The following is a 21,234-nucleotide window of genomic DNA, read 5'->3' as shown; positions in this document are numbered from 1 at the left end:
ATTTATTTTGAGAACTTGAAGTTCAGCTCCACTAATTATGGACTGTTGGCTACTTGATGTTAGCCTTGAAAGCTGTAGGCACAAGTCAAAGTTTGAAGGAAAGCTAGCTTTGATAAGTTTAAGGAATAGACCAGGTGAAAACTGAAGAACTCTGCATGCTTGATTATAAATCTGAGCTACAGACTGGGAGGGGAAGAAGTGGTCTTTGCGTGTTGAGGAGTGAGGGAGTCATGGAGGTTTTTCCACAGTAATGAAATAACTGTAAAAGATGTACCTGTTCCAGGCATATTTGTGGGCTTATATTGTGCCGAATTCTTGGGCTATATTGGCGAATAAGAAAGGTATAGAATTTGCCCTCCAGAGCTTATAGTCAGTCTGCTAGAGGAGACAGACAAAACGATAACAAATGCGCACATGGAATAATGGAAAAGCAAGTAACTGCCACAAAGAGATGACAGAGGAGGGGAAGGTCTGAGGGATCCACCTGAGGAAAATCCTCCCTGAAGAGATGGCTTTAGTTTCATGAAGCATGAGGGTTAAACATGCAAACAGCAGAGGGAGAGAGAGCAGTGGTCCTGACTGAGGGACAAGAGCTGGTGTTAAAGGGCCAGTGGCAGAAGAAAGGGCAGGTGAGCGGGGTAGACCAGGGCTGGAGCAGAGTGAGGGAAGAGGACAAAGATGAAGTCAGAGAGGCTGGCTGGGAGACAGGCGCCTAGACACATTGAGTGCCCATGTAAATCCAAAAAAAAAATTCTTTTTGGAAACACAGGTAATTATTTATTCAGTTATTTTCTGAATCTGAAAACATTTTTAAGTCTCACCAGTTTATGTGACATAATAAAATAAGAGGAGACTGTTTACATCCCTTCAAATTCCAGCTTTCATAAGTGAAATAAGTCAGACAGAGAAAGACAAATACTGTATGATAACCAATTATATGTGGAATCTAAAAAGAACAACAAACTAGTGACTGTAACGTAAAAGAAACAGACTCACAGATATAGAGAACACACATTTATCTGTTCCAGTGGTTTACACAGTGGGGAAAAGGAAGGGGGGAGGGGCAATATAGGGGTAGGGGACTAAGAGGTACAAAATATTATGTATTACATAAGCTACAAGGATATATTGTACAACACAGGGAATATAGCTGATATCTTATAATAACTATAAGTGGAATATAACCTTTAAAAATTATGAATCACTATATTATACACCTATAACACATAATATTGTACAACTATATTTCAATGAAAAGTATTTTTAAAGAGTCAAGATTTTTTTACACTAAGACCTTCAAATGAAGAAAATGAGACCTTTCCCCACATCCACACCCTACAAGTTAAGCATACTCACCTGTCAGAGTCTATTTAAAAAATAATTTTTCCGATAAAAGATTGCTTTCTCCTAAGCATCAGCACAGGACATTTCCTCTATTTGTCACTTTCTTTCAAAGTCTTAAGTTAAAAAAAAAAAGTCGCTGACACTGAAAGCAGCAGTGATGTAAAGTGAAGACGTGTATGATGCACTCGTGCATGTTTCTCTCAGATCTATGGGAACAAGATGAGGCAACATGCGAGATGAATTAAAAGGCTCGTCACCTAGTGGATTCTGGGCAGAGGACAGTCTTTAAGACCCAGCAGCATAGTATTTGTCTGGAGAGGAGTTGTTGCTTTTTGACAGATGAGAGAAATCCCCTTAGTGCTGGCTGTGGGAAGAGAGAAGTGAAGTCAGTCCCCTGGTGGTGAAGTCCAGTAAAACAGCGAAGCAGGAGGAAAATTTTTCTCTTCCTCTCTGGCTTTCTCTCTTTCTCTCTCTCTCTCACTCTCTCTCTCTCTCTGTCTCTCTTTTCTCCTCTGTAGGAGCCACCTCCTATTCTCTCAACTCTTTTAGCATAACCTTCAAAGGAGAACGTTCCCTTCAGACTTGATCATCTTTTTTCCCCCACTGACAGAATACCTCGTAGCTGCAAGACATTTTTTAAGTCTATGCAGGACTTCGGGGATTTGGTTATCCTGCCACGGAAATTGATCATTGCTGAAGCTTGGGACTCACAGTGTGCTAAATTAGCTACCAGAGTAAGCCTGACCGAGGAAGGCTTTTATCATATACTCTTCTGTTCAGTTTGAACACATTCGCTTGAAATTTGCCGCATGATGCTGTCCAGGGAAGCAGCTTTTTTTCTTGGGATGCAGCAATTCGCTGGTTTCTAAGCTTGTTGCAGAAGAAGAAATAATCTTACACAGAGTGGATTTTCCCCCGCCCCCCTCCGCGACCCCCCCGCTTGATTCCACTGAGCCGTGTTGCACCGCGGTAAAGATCACCTGTCACTAAATCTTTGAGGAAGTAAAACAAAGTGAATTATAATTATTATTTATTTATTTTTATTATTTTTAACCGGCGGAGGCGGCGTGATCACGGAGAATGAGACTGAGAGATGCTGCCAGGGCTTGGAGGAGGATAAAGCTGAGTTTAGGCTGGAAACTAAAAGACTGATTGTTTTTTGGTACCACTTGCCCGGTTCCTCTTCACTTCCTTTAGTTTCGCTTCATGGACAGATCAACAAACCTGGACATTGAGGAACTCAAGGTACGTGATGTTCGTGGGGGGGGCGGGGAGCGTCGTTCCTTCCTTCCTGGCCCTCGCCTGCTCTCTTGCTCTCCTGTCTGTCTTTTTTCTCTGCCTCTTCCTTGCGCTGCTGGAATAGTTGGTGGCCCCGTGGGACGGCGAGTGGGCATTTGGGGTGAAGTGTACCCGGGCGCGGGCGCCCCTCCTAGGGCCGAGGACGAGCATGGAGGGCGGCTTTCTGGAGTTCGGCGTGCACTCTCGGGCCAGGTCCCCCCCCTACTGCCTGTTCCTCCCGGCAACAGCCATCCTGCCCTCCCCTCGTCAGTTACAGCAGCACTTTGGGTACCAGACCCGGCGCCGCGTGCCCGTTAACCTCGCCGGGGAAGCGGAGGCGGCGGGCGGCACAGTCCCTGCCCGCTGTCGCCTGGTTGCCCAGCAAAGTTGCCCGAGCTGCGCGGCCACTTTGCCTCCTCTTCCCGCTCCGAGCTGCTTGTCCCCTGGCCCGACACGGGGACAGCCTCTTTCCGCTCAGAAATTCTCAATACAGAGGCGTCTGCAGCGACGGCTCGTTATCATTCCGGCTCTTCATGAGACCCCTTTCTCCCCCGAGCACTGACACGGTCTCAGCCACCGTTGCACGGCCCTAGGCGCGAACTCGTGTGCAGCGGGGGGACCCGCTGCAATCGAAGGGACTGGAGAGGTTCCCCCGCTGGCCCGGGGGACGCGAGCACAGCGAACGTGCCTGCCCTGAGCACCCAGCGCAGAGCGGGCCTGGGGGAGTGGGGAGGGGCCGGGGAGGCGGGAGTGGGTCTGGGCTGCAAGGAGTGGGGCGGGAAGCGGTACCCAGGGAGATTCTGTGCATCCTTCCCACTGTCGGAGAAGGAGCTGTCCTAACCCGCGCGGAACCCACTCTGCCCCCACCGCTCCGCTGGGTCCTCTCAAGGCACCCTCTCCCTCCCGGGTCCCCGGCTCCACCGAGAGGGGTTGGCTGGCAGGCGCGTTCAGGCTGACGGTATGCCCCTCTGTCTGTGGGCACGGCTCTAAAAAAACGATGAGCACCGCTGCAGTACCCATTAAAAAAAAAAAAAAAAAAACTTAAAGAAAATCCGCAAACCACAAAATCATTTAAATGTCCCGCTCACTGTAAATGAGAAAACAGGAAAGGGGGCAGTGCTTGGGAGCATCCTTTCTTTTTATTCTTCACTCTTCTTTACCCGCAGGCATTTTCTAACCTCTACTCTATTGCTTCAGGGGATTATATGACACTAGAGATCAGTTCAGATGGACTCTGTGTTCAGGTGAGGACTTTCAGACATCCTCACCAACTGGGTAAACTTCAGTAGCAGAGGTTTTCCCAGAAATGTCAGGAAAATGGGTTTGCCCAGTAAGAGAAAAGAGCTGGAGCAATCCCCTGTAGAGGGCAAAAGCCTCTGGTCTGCAGCCTGCCCTCTGCCCTGGCCACAGTGCATGAGCTTGCCCAGCCAGGAGCCCAGTTCTCCTGGGACGTGCACCCCAAATCTCCTGGGGCTCTAAATTGCACACGAGAGAAAGGAGGCACAGAGAGAGAATTGGCCCTGCCACCCATTGTAGTTGAAAGTGGGGTGGAGGAAGATGATCAGAAGACCTAAGACACCGCTTCATTTAAGACTTGGGGTTTGTTGGAAAAAGCAAATAGGGAGGAGACATATTTGCTGCTCTAGTTAAAGTTGGGGAACAATAAGTTTCTGTGTTATGGCCAAGGTCACCATCCGTAGACCTTGGCCTGGAAAAGAGGTCTCCTATTATCCGTATACTAAGGTAGGACGCAATGCCTCTGTGTTTGAAAGGATCTCTTGCTGCCTTTTCCCAAGCATCCCAGTCTCTTGGGAGCGAGGTACATCAACAACATTTGTGATGTACATTTAGTGCAGAAGCAGAGTATCCAGAGTATTTTTTTGTTGTTGTTAAATATAAAATATGGTACAGAGACAAGCTTTTGCTCATGGGAAATGGAAGGGAAAAATGATTTGGGGTGATCACTTTCCCTGATATTCCATTAGTTTCCTACCAGCTTATCCCCCTCTGAACCCTGGCATCACTAAATTTTTTAAATCAGTGAAAGAGCAAACCCACGGTGGAAACTTCTGTCAGTTTAGTAGAAGATCCCAGCTTACATTCACTCAGGGCTTCTCACAGCCAGAATGTGCTAGACTCAGTAGAAACTGGAAGAGCTTGTGTGTAAGGGAACATTTTGGCAATGACCTACGGGGAAGAAATGAAGGAATGTCAGAGGCAAAAATCTGTTGAGTGTGCTGAAAAATTATGTGAGGGCCACAATGCTGTGAAAAGTCAAAACTGGCAAGAGAGAAAAGGTAGTCAAACCTTACTAGAAAACATTGAGATCCTCCAGTTTGAGAAATAAAATTTGTGTTGTCATGTTTTTGACTACACTCCTAGAACAAGGAGGCTTTAAAACACTTACACTCTGGAATATATACACTTTGCAGAGATGAGTGCACTGCATGTGGAAAAACTTGTCTGGATTTCCTCTTATCAGCAGAATCCATTGGCTTGGGTTTTCTAGACCATTCCAGTTGAAGTTATTTTCTGGTGGCTTCTTGCTGAAGAGTCCCTCATGTGGAGAGAGGGGAGAAAAAAGCTGGGGATACTTATTTTTGACATTATTTGCTTTTTGGCTTTTCTTCCTGTGATCCAAGGATGCTCCAAGGATGCTCACTTTAAGACAGATTTGCATAAGTACTTTTGTTTCTGAGATGCTTTAAATACATGAAAAGAAAAACAGTGTTCACTGGGATTTGATGGATACATAAATGTACACAATACTATAAGAATTCTATTTAGCTTAGTTTTAGATCATTAGTGTCATTATTAGTTGAAGCTGCTTGCCTCAGGTTTTAGGAAAGGAAGATTCTGCTAATTCTTCATCTATGTGCCAGACTATTTTCTCTCTATGAGATTTTTAACAAAGAGTATATATATATTTTTGCTATGCTGCATGTGTGGATATTGATTTTTAAAACTGCTGTTTAGTAAATAGTATTACCTTTTGCAAGTTTTTAAACTGAAGATAAGGTTCAATAATTAAGTGTAAGCTATTGCTGTCATTATCATAAAACTAAATTTAATCTGCATATTAAAAGATTTACTGGTGGGAAACTAACATATAGTTATTTATATAAAACTTGCTAATGAAGACAAGCATGTTTCATCTTCTCTTCTGCACACACGTGCCTGATGAAACAGATCAGTGTCGAAGGGAGAGAGTTCTCATTCAAAGAATTCTGGTCTTTCTTTTCCCTTTGATCTCTATCTGTTTCATTCTCCAATAAATGTATAACTTTACTCTGGATTTTGCCCTGGTGTTTGTTTTCAAGAAGAAACAACATCAAACAACTCAGCATATGGGTGACTGCTTTGGAAATGTGAGTGCTAATGAATATTGGTATTAAGGAAAGTACCCTCTGTCCTGGAATATCTCTGAGTTACAGAGTACTCTTAGTAGTTGATATTTAAAAGAATAACTTTAGCTTTTATTTTAGCTCTGGGGTTGCCCTCTTTTAAACTACATATCTTAGGCTCTGGAACGCAGAATGCCACTAATTTGTAGAGCTGGCACTTATACATTTGCTTTTTGTAGTGTTTATTTGTGAGAGATATTAGGCTGAGTAAATGGTATGTTTAAGTAACACATATGTCTTCAGCGATTCTTTTACTTAGCTTTTGAAATATGTTTTAATTCACTTGTATTTGGCAATCAAGAAATTATGCTTTCAGATGCTAAGTGTATATTTGTGGATAACTGTAATTTGCTTTGAGATCAAAAACATAAAACACATCAGGAGTATAGTACAATTTTTGCAGTATTATACCAGCTGTTATTTATTTATTTGTCAGAACTGTTCCCACTAAAGGAAATGGGATGATTAGCTAGAAGTTAAAAGTTAAAATGGAATTTTTCCATTACGTGTAGAACATAAACAGTATGCTTCTGGAATATTTTCTTAATTATCAATTAAGGTACAAAATTATAAACTATATAGTTATAAACTACATAGTTAATCCTGAGGTGCATGAGACAACTTTTCAATAAATATAATTGTACTTGTTTGAGTTAATTAAATATAGTTCAGTCACTGTTGTTTAATTTTATCTCTTTCATTTAAATAAAATTCCATTTATGAAGAGCTTGAAACTTGAGAGGTAAAAGCTTCCCTGAATAATACAACTGGGTCATTAAGAAAGTGCATGGGTGAGAAATGATAATCTAGCCAAAGAATGCATAGGCATTTAAACAAGTGGTTGATTGAAAAATGCTGAGGTCTAAAACCAAGTCTCATAGTACATTCTTCTACAATTTCAATCAAATAAGAGAGTTGGCACTTAGAAGAATTCTAAAAATGTTGTTTTGTTTTGTTTTTTTTTGCTTCATCAATAAACCACTCAGCCCAGGAAAGTCGGCTTACTGCAGTGTAGGAGGCTTTGTGATGAATGTAAGTAGGTGGTATTTTTTTGTTAGTCATTCCATAGTGAAAAATAGTACTCTCCAACAAATGTCATATTTTTAGCAACCTGCCTTATATATTCATTTCTTGGCTTAGAATAAGGAAACGTAATTGTGAGTACTGAATTATTTGACCTCTTTCACATCTAAATGAATTATAACTTTTGTCCATCCAGGTCAAGTTCCAATTCTCTTTTCATAACAGGGACCAGTCACAAAGATGGAGAAACAGTTAACCTTGATTTCTTTGTATGCAGAGTGTAGACTTGTTTCACTGAAGTTAAAGTAAACGTCAAGTAGCCCTAGGGAAACATTCATTTTTTTATATGGCTAGGAGGGATAAGGGAACATTTTTGATATAAGTGGAAAGAGAATTAAGAAAAATACCTTTGAGGGAAGTTGTACAAATGATAATTTTAGACATCTTCAGTGGGCCACTGTCATCAATAAGTGTATATTCCAATCTCTGTACTGGCTATTATAGCTTTGCTGATCTCCAGACTTTACCAATTGAAAATACATCAAATTTTGAAGGCCCAGTAAAAAAGAATATTTTAGGATTTATGGACTCAAAATCATAGCTACACAAGATGGCTTCATGCTGTAAGACAATAAATCAGCATGCGTCTTTGGGGGCTTGCCTTTTATATAATATTTAGTGAGGTGTTTCTCATACTGTATTGGAATTTCAGCTAAAATACGATTTAGCAGAGCTTACAACTTTAAGTTCTTAAGGAAAATGACCATGTACTTTTGTTCAAATCTCTGTGAAGTTTTTGAGTATATGCATTTAAATAGGTAACTGTATAAACGAATAAATGTTTTGTGTCAAAATACAAGTTTTTAAGTTTAATTGTTTAGAATTGTGCTTGGTTTGTGACAAAATTCTTAGCTTCTAAATCTCTATGTGACTAAAAGTGAGCTACCTCATTTTATACAAGTACAGGTTTTAACATACTAACATCTAAGTTTTTATTTTACTCTAAGTCTCTTCTTTTTCTTGGCAAATGTTTAGAAGCATGAGGTAATCTTATATCCTCAGTGAAACTTAATAGAGACTTCTAGGCCAACCACAGAATGAACAAACTTAAGGATTACCATCCCTCCAAGAGAATTACAGAGACTCCCATCCTAAAAATTAAAAACTGTGCTAGTGTCTTGAGAGTTTTCTTGATACTCCTAAATTATATTTTTGTAGATTGACTGAAAAATATTGTAAGCCCTGATCCGATTTTAGAACATTTATACTGCTTTGTTGGAATTAAATAGGTTATCTAGAGTGTTCCATGCCAAGTTGAGATCAGAAATCTTTTTTTAAAAAAGGATTTCATTATCTAGCCAGAAGAGCTTTAATTGCCATGGCAATGCCCATCAGTGAAACAGGAGCTGAAGCTTCAGCCTTAGATATTAATTGAAACAATCACCCCACACCAAAATGGAGTTCAGTGGCATTTGGAAGTCAGAAGCACCCCAATGTACTAAATCTCTCACTCCAAATCTAACAGCTTGTAACCTTTAAGGGGATTCATTGGTATGGTGGGAAAGGCACAGATCTTGTTGAAGGAGTACTTAGAAGACCTTGTTTAAACCCTGGCTTTGCCATCAACCAGAGGTGGCCCCTTGGGTGTATCACAGGTTTCTCAGGCGATGGTGGTATTGCAAGGTAGGAATTGGATTTGATTCCTGGGTTTTGTTGTAATCATTTTTAGCCACAGCTAAAGAACTTGTTCAAGCAGTATCTTCTAAACAAGTGCAATATCTAATATCAATAAAAGGGGAGCCGTTCTGGTGGGGGCAGGAGAGGTTGGGGGCTCTGTCTAACCCACTTCCCCGTTGCCCCTGCACTTGACCCCAGGACATTGCCTAGAACTGTAAGACTGAGGAACACAAAGTAAAAACCTCAGGACCAGGTGATCTCTATCTTCCAAGTCTGCGAGTCTAGGGCTCTGAATACTTTTTTGAGAATGACATTTTTGTGCCCTCCTGGAAGAAAATCATTTTCAAATTGATAAATAAAGTTAATATGGCTCTTTTTATTCCCCAAATATAGGCTCATTTGAACATCATAGTAAATTTGTCTGTTGAATATTATATTCTCATTTAAGGGTACCAAAATGGAGACTCAGAAAAATAAAGTAACATGCCTAGGATCACAGGGTGAATAAAAAGTGGAATAAGAACTCAAATCTATGCTCTCTATATCCAAATACTATGCTCTTATATGTAGGCTAGAATTCCAGGATGTTTGTAGAACTTCTTATGGTAGATATTTTTCACTGAATTTCTCTAATATTCTTTTTTTTTTTTTTTTTTTTTTTGCGGTATGTGGGCCTCTCACTGTTGTGGCCTCTCCCGTTGCAGAGCACAGGCTCCGGACGCGCAGGCCCAGCGGCCATGGCTCACGGGCCCAGCCGCTCCGCGGCATGTGGGATCCTCCCGGACCGGGGCACGAACCCGCGTCCCCTGCATCGGCAGGCGGACTCTCAACCACTGCGCCACCAGGGAAGCCCTCTAATATTCTTGTTGCAAAGAAAAGTGACAGTATTTGAGCCATATTCATAGTATTTATTCTTGTTACAGAAGAATTCTTTCTTTTTTTTTTTTTACTAATATTCTCATTCCTAATCAGTTACTTTGGGTCAAATTACTGTTGGTTGATGGTTGTGGATAAAACCTAAGAGAAAGTGATAGATAAATCATGAATTTAGGCCACTGAAGAGCAGTTTCATAACCTTGTACCAATCTTTTAAAATAAACCCTCTATATTTTGTCTAGCTCCATGAGTCTTCCTCATTATCTTGCCTCTTGAATCACTGCAAATAATTTTGATTTTGTTAGGGCCATAAATTGGATTTAACCTCTAACATGGCTTTGGCATTTCAGCTTGTTGTATGTTTAGTATCAGTCTTGAAATTGAAAAAAAACAATAGATCTAAATGATTATACTTACACTACAATTATTATGTACGTAGCTTTTATGATAGCCCCCAAACCTGGAAATAAATACCAGATGATTTAATCCATAATAAAACTGAAGTTCTCACTGGCAATCTTTGAGACTTAACATACCAACAATCATAAATGAAGATATACAGATAACTGAACATTATTTTGGAGGGGCATTTCTTTTATATTCTTAAGGGGATCAATATTGAATAATATCGTTTTTGAAGAACGCTTTTCAACGCCTTTGCAAGTCTCAACATTTAAGGGTCTAACTAGATGGTATGATTGTATGATAACACATATTTTCTGCCTAAGAACCATCATTTTCTCTAATTTCTTCCCATTCATTGTCAGAACTAGATTTGGGCATCCTTCTAGAGAACACAGTTGTGACTGGTTAAGTGACATAATGAAGAGTACACAACCAAGTTGATTTGAGCTTTGGCTTCTGGGTGGGGGATCAGGTTGACTTAAACTCTTAGTGCGTCGCACAAGCACACCTGCTTTGTCAGTGCCTCGGCTGAATTATTAATGGCTGTAAAGCACGAACATTCTGGGTTACTCCTAAATAATTAGAAACACAACCTTAAATCCAAGAGAGGCAAGAGCCTACCATCATCTTCTTTGCTGGAGGCACGTAATGCTTCAATATTAACCCACACATTATCATACTTCTTTTCATATTGGTTTTTAAACTTCTGTCTTTGTTTAGAATGGCTAGTAAAAAACATATTATCTACCTGAGATAAAAGAGCCTTTGATTCTTTCTTGGGTAGAAACAACCCATTCAGCTGCCATGAGCAAGAGTGTTTTTGTGAAACATGATTTAATAAATCAATGTAATGAATGGGAAAATACTGTTATCACTGCAATTCCACAAGTTTCTATCTACTCAGAGTATTTGAGGGTTTTTAAAATCCAAGTCAGAAGGAGAAGCTAACTAATCCAAGTAAGAAATTGCTTATCTAAGACTTACTGAATTACATTCTGGGTTTCCACATCCCTCTCAATGTGAGACTCAGGAGAGAGAAATACTATCTAGTCTGAGTACCAGAATTAGTTATGCTTCTCAGCAACCGGTTGGTATTCAATCTTAATCTTTTTCATCATAAAACTGATTGTGTTTTCTACTTTGCCTTAGTTGCTAAAAAGCTCAGAGGCAAGTGTGTGACCCAGCTCTAACAAGTATACTTGTGTCTTAACCTAATTCCTAGCCTCATAATACTTTTTTCTCCCACTATTCTTAAATACTTTCATAAAGAATTAGTGGCCATAAATTTGTATATACTTAGAGATTATTAAGACCTTTTGCAGAGACTCAATTATTTTCATAATGTTTCAGTGGACATACCTCAGTATTTCTCATCTCTTCTGAGCAGCTTATACCTCTGTAGGCATCTACTCCCATTTGTCAGGGGCTACAAAGTTTAAAAAGTTTGAATTAGCACGCTGTGTATATCCAGTTATGCTGTGTGCATGATTTCCATTGCACATAATAGCTGCATTACTTGTGAACCTGCTTGCCACAAAATGAAACTCACTGTACACCCAAAGACTGCTATTTAGCACTTATGGTATCAAAACTTCTACTTGTTCTAAGACATTCTGTTTTAAATCATTATTATTAGTTCTTAATGTTCTCAAATTTGGCCTTTGTGTAGAATGATCACCTACATTTCTAAATCTCTGCCTTTCTAATGCTTATGACTTTTGTCTCGTGTGGAGACATTATTTTAAGAAAAGTTAAAATAAATGAGCCCATCTGAATCAGCATATTGTTTATTTTTTTTTCAGATTTGCTTTGTAAAAATCAATGTTTTGATCAGTTGAATTGCTCTAGGCAGCAGAGGCAGCTGGGCTTTGAGGTATTTTATCTCATCAAGTTTCTTAAAGTTCATGCTTGTGTCGTGGTTCAAAGAGCAAGCAGTTCCACGAATAGTGTTGTGTCTTAATCATAAACGTCCTCGTTATTAAAGCATTCTTGGGAGACATTTTAAGCATTTAGTAATTATGTATGTGAAATATACAGCTGGATTAGTTAAACACATTTTTGGCAGGTGGCGAGTACAAGTGAGGATCTTTCATTTGCATCTGAGCCCAATTACTATAAAAACCTTATTTCATTTTAGAAATACTGCTATGTTGCTACATATATATTTATTTCATTTAGTTCCTAAATCAAGCGGAGCTCTTTGCACATAATAAATAAAAACACAACTGACTTTAAAGCGTTTAGCATTGACAACTAGTCATTTTTTTTTCAATACCTGTTTCATATGTATACACACCAGAAGGGAATTTCGGCAACCTTTGGAAAAATATGATTCAAGAATGCTAAAAACGTAACGTTATATGCAATGATGTTCTATCTCAAATGATTAAGTAGTTAATGCTATACTTTAACTTGGTTTCATAGACTTACATAATTGTCAAAATTATCTGTGATCATGCTCAGTGTATAATTTTTTGTCTTCTTTGCCTCATTTTCTGATGTTTAGTGAGATGCCCTACCCATCTTATCTTAAACTCAGTGCTCATTCAAAGTCGTAGAACTGTATGTTAAGTGTATTCCAACATGCACAGTGCGATCAAAAATCCAAAGATTGAGATCTTGTTTTTTCCACTTCTTGTTTTACGATGAATAGTATTGGAGTACGGATGAATGAAGATGACAAGAAGAAACATCAACTAAAATTTGGGAAAGTTATCAACAGTTTAAAGCTTAATTGAAAAAGAAAGAATGACTCCAAGTAAACAGAATAAACATGATGCTTCTCCCCAAAAAACATTTGACTTAACTGGTAATTCTCTCTTTCTCTTTGGTTTAAATAATCCAGTGTCGAAATTATTACATTACAAAACCTGTGATTCACTATGGTGTTAGTAGACATGACTCTTATAGATCTTTGATATATGCATTACCAAATTCTTAGCAAGAATTTGTCTTTTTTATATTTTCAATGGGAATGCAATATATGAACTATTCCAATTTGATCTTTCACTCTCAAAATCTTTACTTTTTACCCTAAGCTCCAAAGTTCCTATTGCCTGAGATTTTGTCCATGGTATTCTTCAGGTCCCTCTTTTTATGTACTAAGTGGTCTTATCTACTCATGGCTTCTATTTTTACGTGCAAGGCGACGATACGCAATAATACACATCCACCTTACACCTTTGGTGGCCTAAAGACCATATGCATCTCCTCCTCCCTAGTCTTCAACAATCTACTCTAGAAATCCCTTTCTGGATATTTCACACTCACCTCAGTCTAACAAAACTTCTTCTCTGTTCATTTAGTGTTTCACTATTCACTTAAGCACCCCCACTGGTGCTCTTGGGATCCTTTTCTTCTGATCCCATTGCCTCATCCCATTCATCTAATTGATCCGCAAATCCATCACACCACAGAGTCAGAGTTATCCCCTTTTACGCTTTTTGTTAAAACCCTAGATCAAATTCTCATCTTCTTTATTCTGAATTTTTGTTGAATGTTCTCTGTCTTATTCTGGCAGTTATGCTGGTCTTATTGCAGTGAATTCTAATGCGATGTTGCAGTTGTGGCCCTAGGGTTAGGGGTATAGTTGGAATCACTGTTAAGGGAATTATACATTCTCTTTCTTATTCTTAGTAAGTCATCTCAGAGTAAGTTGGGAAAGAATGGAAACGGGCGCACCAAGGCTGGGCCTGATGCTGAATAGAAAGGGATTTAGAGGTTTCTAGAAATGCAAAAAGATACCCTCAAAAATGAAGAAAAGATGATTTCTGGAATCTAGACCTGATAGAAGCCACTGATTAATTATGACTAAAATGTTCAGGTTGGGAGAACGGAGCCATAGATCATTTGTAGATAATAGTGATTCATTTTATAGTTTTTTTTTTTGTCTTGATGAAATCTTTGCATTACACTGTCCCAGAACCAAGAATTATGTTTGACAATTTCCTTAGCTGATTTTCTGTATTTTTGACATTTTGATCAGATTTCTTATAGTCAAACATTTTTATATGCCTCTGGGAATTTGACAGCTCTGTCTCTGAGAGGTGGCCCAAGGACCATATGTTAACAGAGTAAGCCACCTACCTAGGCAGAGAGGCATAGAAAAAAATATGAAGCAATCTCAATAAATATAGGCCAAGGTGTTTGTATTCTGAAATGCACATCCCAGCTAATGAAATTGGTTTGTTAGTGACCTGTAAATCTCAGCTGTCCCTTAGATGGCTTCACAGTTACTTTGTTTTTATATCCTTAGTCTTTCAGGAAAAGCTACTTAGTCATCACAGCTGTGTTTTCACTGTTCCATGGGACTTATAATATGGGCTAATAAGAGTGAGGTAACCTAGATATGCATATTTCAAAGTAGGAATGGGGAGCCAAGATCTCACTGAAGATGGCTGGTGATAACGATGGCTGGTGAGGGATCTCCTAAGAGAATGTAACTTACAAGAATGGGGAAGTCCAGGAAGCAAGATCTGTTCATAGTTCTTCAAAGGGAGATTATTCCTTATTAAGGAACCAGCCAGGTTCTTGACACTTTCTAACTGACCTGCCTTTGTCCAGCCTATTCGACAAGCAATCCTCATTCCACAATTCAGATCTCCCTTTCAGGATAAGATAATAATCTTTGGTCCCTCACCTGCTTAAAAGTCTTTGTCGATTCCCTGTTGCTTATTTTATAGTCCACACTCCTCAACATGATACAACATGATATAGAGACTGCTCTATGACCACTCTCTTACCTACCTTCCAACACACACACACACACACACACACACATTCTACAATAATGTCACCGAATAACTCACTTCTCCTTGATCATGCCCGTTCCGTTTCCTCTTTTATAATATTTTATATTCACTTGCCTAGACTACATCTCTGCTTCTTTGCCGAGAGAACTTCTGCTTGTTGACTGGTACCTAGACCCAGGAAGAGATGGTTGTTTCTTTCTTTGTGTTTCTGCACACTTGTATATTTAACTCCACTCTACATTCTTAACTAAATTCTGTGTGGTAGAAAAAATGGTTGGTATGATAACCAGTCATTTTAGCCTTGGTGAAAATTGCTTAACTGTCAGAAGTTCAATATTTATAAATGTTCTGAGTTTCCTTGAAAAGAATGTATATCTTTTCATTTGTTGGAGGCCAAATCCTATTAGATTAAGTTTATTAGTTACATAGTTTTCACCTTCCCGAATATTTCTATTTTGTTTGTTTAAGCTGTAATTATGAAAGAGATATGTTAAAATTTCCTGTTATGATGGCATTCTTGCAGATCTCTTAGCTTTTGCCTTATATATTTGAGACTATGTTATCAGATATGTACAGATTTAAATTGTTATATTTTCTGGTGAGTTGAGACCATTATTATTATGTAATGACCTCTTTATTTCTGGTAATTTTATTTTTTCCTGATTTTAATATACATAGATCACCTTTAACTAAAGCACTGTACTATTACACATCTTTATTTTGGTTAGTGTTTCTGATGTGTATTTCTTTCATCCTTTTTCAGCCTCTTTGTTGTAAATGTAAAATGAAGGTGCTAAAATAAATAATTGCAAAGAATCTTTTCTAGTTTTGTGATAGGTAACTGCTGGTGAAAGCTAATGCATTAAATCATTTATGAGCATTAATATCTGAGTGCAAACATTTATCAGATTTGCTAGCCGAGCAGGACTCTCTGGGGGCATTTTTTCATAGGACAGGATATTTTCCATGACAGAAAAGGAAGAAATTCCTCCCAGTTATTCCCTATCATATCATCACGTCTCATTTTCTCTTAGTGACAGTTTCACATTCCAAAGTAAGTTTTAAAAAATATTTTTGTTTATTTTTTTTCTTGCTATAAAGTATATGTTCCATGAAGTCAGTGATCTTGTTTGATCACTCCATTCCCAGTATTTAGATGGATGCCTGGCATAGAGTAAACACTTAGAAGTTTTATTAAATGAATGAAGGAGTGAATAATTGAATGAATGAGGGGGCCTGGTATGAGGTCCTACCTAATCAGAGAACAGAAAAAATACCTTGTAAGTGTAGAGAAAGGAATAGGGAAGGGAAAAGTGGAAGGCTGGAAGTGAGTAAATGCTAGTTGGGGAAAGTGACCTAATTTATGATATCATTTATGATTATTCCTGTGCCAGACCTGTAACATTACAGGAAAAATCTATAGTAGGCTGTTTGTCTGCATTGCTGGGATGGCCTGCTCTTCTTCTAATTTCTTGAGTCTAGCTACTTTACTATAGCTAATTGGGGCATGGCAATACATCTGCCTCAAGCGGGACCAATTAAATTCCTTCTCCATGGTATATGGATGAAATAACTTGATTTCAACCCTATTGGATCCAATATTCACTTTTAATGGCGAATAATTTTTATAAAGCCTCCTTTAAAATTATCTCATAAAATACTTTGATAATATAACTTACTTGCAAATAATTTTTACAAAACCCCCTTTAGAATTCTCTTACAAGTGCTTTCACAGTATAACCTACTTGCACATAATTTTGAAAATACCATGCCCTAACTGCAATATAAAGGAGAAATAAAAGGAAATAAGAGGAAAGCATTATCTGATGAGGTTCTATGTATTTCAAAATGTAAATGCTAGGACACAGTGAATGCAAAAGCTGCAATTTAAGATTGACAGAGATGTGTATGCCACTCCAATTCCAAGAGTGTTTTTTCCTGATGATATTTTTTTGAAGTTGTGAGGACCTCTTGGTAAATTCTGAACAAAATAAAAGACAGCAGTTCTTTCCATTTATATAGATGTTGTATTCCTGGACAGCTCATTAATTGTGTAAAAATTTACTAACTTTTATTTTTAAAATGTGTACAGTGGACTAGGATTCAAGCCCCAGTTGGTACACAACTGTTCCACACATTGCTGGGATTTTATTCTTCTCCCCCCAACCCCCAGCCCAATCACTATGACAACCAAAAATGTCTCAATACATTTTAAATATTCATTCTAGGGGGCAGTATATCCCCTTTTGGAATTTATTGGATTAACTGATGATAAAGTGGACTTTTTTTTTTTTTTAGCATTGCTAGAATTTTTTTTTTTTTTTTGAGTTTGGAGCAGAGAAAGGTTTATTGCAAGGCACGTTGCTAGAATTTTAAATGGCTGGAAAATAAGCTTTCAGTCAACTAAGTGCAGTGCACAGCTGTGGACTCTGCTGCTGAAAAAGAATGAAACCCAACAGAGAGGAAAGAATTCCATTCTTTTTGGAGTCCTGTTATATTCCCTGGAAAATAAATTTTGCTTTTTACTCCTCTTCTATCTCCCCTTCCTCATACACATATTCGCGTATTTTGATTTCTCTCACTTGGGATTAAAATAATCTGTTTTAATATTATCCCTCTCTTCTTAAATCCAGAGGAACTCTGGGGTTTTTCATATTGACTTCTACTTCTTAAAGCAAATAAAATTATTTCAATGTACAATAGTTTATGCAGTTTTCTAAAAACTTATAGCCTAGTTGAGTCTAAACAGTCCAGAAACTGAATGCTTAGGACCTGACTTGTCTCTGATTCTAACCAGCATTACCCAGACTATTAGAGGTGGAGGTGAGGCAGGACCCATTTGCTAGAGCCCTGTGGTTTTGATGTCTTCACTTCCACTCTTTTCAGTCCCCCTTTGCCACTGCTGTAGATAACTGTTAGTAAGAAGGCATTCTTGCTACTGTATCTGTGATTCTCATACTTCATGGAACAGGACCGTGTAACGAGAAGTTTGGAGTAAGACTTTTATTTTTATAAACATCGGTTTATTTAAAGAGAGCTATAAAAATGACCTTTGAAATCCCAATTCCACATATATTAATTAACTCAAAAACTTCTGGTTTTAGTATATACTTTTGACCAGTGGTCCCCAACCTTTGAGGCACCAGGGGCCGGTTTCATGGAAGACAATTTTTCCATAGATGGGGGCGGAGGGGAGGGCATGGTTCAGGCATAACGAGAGCGACGGGGAGCGGCAGATGCATCTTCGCCCGCTCGCAGCTCACCTCCTGCTGTGCTGGCCCGGTTCCTGACAGGCCGCGGACCAGTACCGGTTCTTTGGACTCTATTGAGAAAAGTGATTTTCTCCTAGTATTTCAGCTGCTACGTGTGTTTGTAGATGGATGTTTTCTATTTGTTCTTGAAATTATTTTAAGATTAGTATTTGTCAGTTATAAGTTTATATTACAGGTACGTGCATTTCAAAGGCATCGTTAAAACCATACGTATGATCCTCATAAGAGTTATGTTGAACAAAATGAATACATTTTATTTCTTATCTCTTTACAGCTACCATCAAATTATTTTTGTTATTATTTTTTTCTTTTTATCCCCAACATCTAGAAAAGTGCATTACACATAGTAGGTGCTTAATAAATATTTGTCAAATTAATTAACCTTTAAATGAAAGTTGTTTTCTAATACTAATCTTACTGCTCTTCCTCCTCCAAATTCATTATGAGACACAAGTGAGTATGTGATTAGAAATGATCTATGTGCTCAGGACAGATTTCTCCTTAGTTAAAGCACCTGTTTCATTCAGTATTCCTCTGGGTGAGGTGGATAATAGTCAACATTCAGGTAAATATGTCATCCACTCCGGCTCCCCAGACACTTGCCCTGTTGTGTAATAAAACTATTGGGATAACAGTGTCACACTTCATCCTGGGGTAAAATTCCCATCACCATCTGACAGTCATAAAAAGAAAAACACACCTTTCCCAAATGACCAATCTGTTGAATTTGGTATTCAATCTTTACCTGCAAGTAATAGGAAATAAATGATGGTATATGAAAGTAGAACCTCTAGTAGAAGATTTGCATCAGATGCATCAGAGTTTATAGATTATATTGACTCAGCAGTGTATTTTAACACAGACCAATCAAGATTGTTCATTTGTATTCTGTACAAATCACAGACTTCCATGTTTATGTAAAACAAAACAAAACTGTTTTGGAGAAATACAAGAGAAAGTTAAGGAGAATAGTATCATGACGGTCACCCACATATACAACCTCTGAGAGAGTTCAATCCAGAGAATGTTAAACTCTGAAGAAAAATGAATTTAAATAATAACTAATAAATAAACATACTATGAAGACAGCCACCCACTTAGCCAAGTATCTTGTACAAAAAGTACTCAATCCATAGTTATTGAACAGAGTTTAATTTGAGTATAAAAGATCTTTACTTTCCTAATCATGGAAAATTCCTAATCATGGAGTAAATGAGTTGCAGGCTTCTCATTGAAGAAGAAATCTAATACAACCTAACAGCCTTTGAGAAGCCAATTTTAGCACCCACTCTCTCTTTGCTCAGCTTTGGAGCCACATAGACGTGGGTTCATTTCCAGCTCCACTTGTGAGCTGTTTGAACTTTGCCAAGTTATTTAACTTCACTAAATGTCAATGTCCTCAAATAGCAAAATTGGATAAATAATTGTACCTACCCCTTATAGGTTGTAAGACTAAAATGAGATAGTTATGTGGGTACAGTCATCAGTGATTGGCACTGAGCTATCCATCTATATCTCAATTATTATTTCATTATTATTGTTAGCATGATATTCATGAGAGCGGGCAAGCATGAGTGAAACATGATTGAGATGTAAGGAAAAATGAGTGTATTCACCTGAGAAGGGTGGCAGGTTCACCCTAGAGAGAGACGCTGATGAGCAGGGTGCATGGGACAGTATTGCCACCTGGCCACATAAATATCTAGCTTCGGATGAGACTTGTGTTAGTCTTTACATGGCTGTACGGTAGAACTAAATGAAAGTGCTTGAATTTAATAATATCAAAAGCTCTCCAAAGGTTCTTAACTGCCTAAAGGCAGCTTTTAATTTTAAACACTGAAAAAAGTCAATCAGCCTACACCTAAAAATATGCATTGGAATGTGTTTTGCATGCATTAAAACCTAATTTCACATCTCACCAAGTTTAACTACTTTTTTGCTCAACTAGTCTCAGATTCTGGATATTTTATTTATTTATCATAGAGCACATGGGTTGTTTAAACTTACACAGGTCTGCATTAAATAGCTATTCTGCCTATTTGTATGCATGCTTTCAGCAATGTTGTTTCCTTGAGATATTTTAAAATCTAAAGTCTTGCATCAAAAACTTAAGAAAAACTACATACCGTAAGTAAGTTCCCTCTCAACCCATTGGGGAAAGCAAAATCTAATAGTATAGCAAAACAAAGTTTTATTAAAATGCATTCATATTACATAATAAATGGTCTTTATTTTACATAGACGTTATTGCATGTATGTTTGCCAAAGTAAAATTAAAATGACGCTTTTATGTGTTCTGGTATGCAGAACACTTCAATATGCAGAGCCTTTGTTTTGTAAATTTTATTGCTATTGCTTCACTTTGCTCAAAGACCTTATACAGGAGAATTTCATCTTTTAATTTGTATAAGTAGGCAAGCTAGTCTACTGGTGTATGCTGATATTTCAAAACTACCAAGTGGAAAAATGAATGCCTGCAAACTAGGAAAGAAAAAAAAAGAGAGAGAGAGAAGGCATTGCTGGTGATATTTTCTCCACATTTTTCAGTGTTGGGTTCGGGGCAAGGAGGACAAGGACCTTGATTGTAGCCCTGCCTGGGGTTGGTGTGATTTGTCATGACTGAGAGGCCAGCCTTATGGTTATGGGACTAAGCTGACACTATCACTGAAATTTCCAAGAAGTTAGTTCAGTTCTTATCCAACTTTGTGGGGTTAATATGAGCTGTAATGATAGTCACTTTTTTGATCCTATCAATTTTGTAACATAACATAAGCTCATAAGCAGGACATGATGGCTGAAAGGTAAAAAGAGATTCTATCAAAGTCTTCCCAAAAGATTGTCTTCAGTATGATGGTAGAATTCTTTACCCTTTGATCTTCCCTTCTGGCCAAATATCTTTACACAACTTTCTTATAGCCTTGTATAAAAAGAAATAGTTCAAGAAAAGGTGAACTTTATTCTGTCCCAATTCTAGCATTCTGTCTGTTAGTAACTCCATTTCTACTACAGCTGCAACTGTTAAAACCATATTTTATCCTTTCACTTCTTTAAAATACTTGACATTTAGAAGATACAATTCCAGGAATCTAAAGTAACGAGATATTTTCTGTATTTTCTTTAATATCATTCCTTATTTTTTATAAATTAATTAATTTATTTTTGCTGTGTTGGGTCTTCGTTTCTGTGCGAGGGCTTTCTCTAGTC

At 38.2% G+C, this 21,234-nt stretch overlaps 1 protein-coding gene across 3 annotated transcripts in view; it reads left to right on the top strand.

Moving 5' to 3' along the window:
• Window positions 1-2,550: 2,550 nt before the first annotated feature.
• The window catches only part of SGCZ (sarcoglycan zeta), a gene marked incomplete at both ends in the record, with an annotated part of 869,709 nt that continues 851,025 nt past the window's right edge, over window positions 2,551-21,234 (top strand). For all 3 annotated transcript variants that reach the window (XM_079726475.1, XM_079726476.1, XM_079726474.1), the window contains one exon: window positions 2,551-2,589. In XM_079726475.1, the coding sequence (XP_079582601.1) occupies window positions 2,551-2,589 (39 nt within the window). The remainder of the gene's footprint in view (window positions 2,590-21,234) is intronic.

Source organism: Hyperoodon ampullatus (genome assembly GCF_949752795.1).
Source record: "Hyperoodon ampullatus genome assembly, chromosome: 20".
Lineage (NCBI taxonomy): Eukaryota > Metazoa > Chordata > Mammalia > Artiodactyla > Ziphiidae > Hyperoodon > Hyperoodon ampullatus.
The sequence above is the reverse complement of the archived record's forward strand: the minus strand, read 5'-3'. Positions and strand labels throughout refer to the sequence as shown.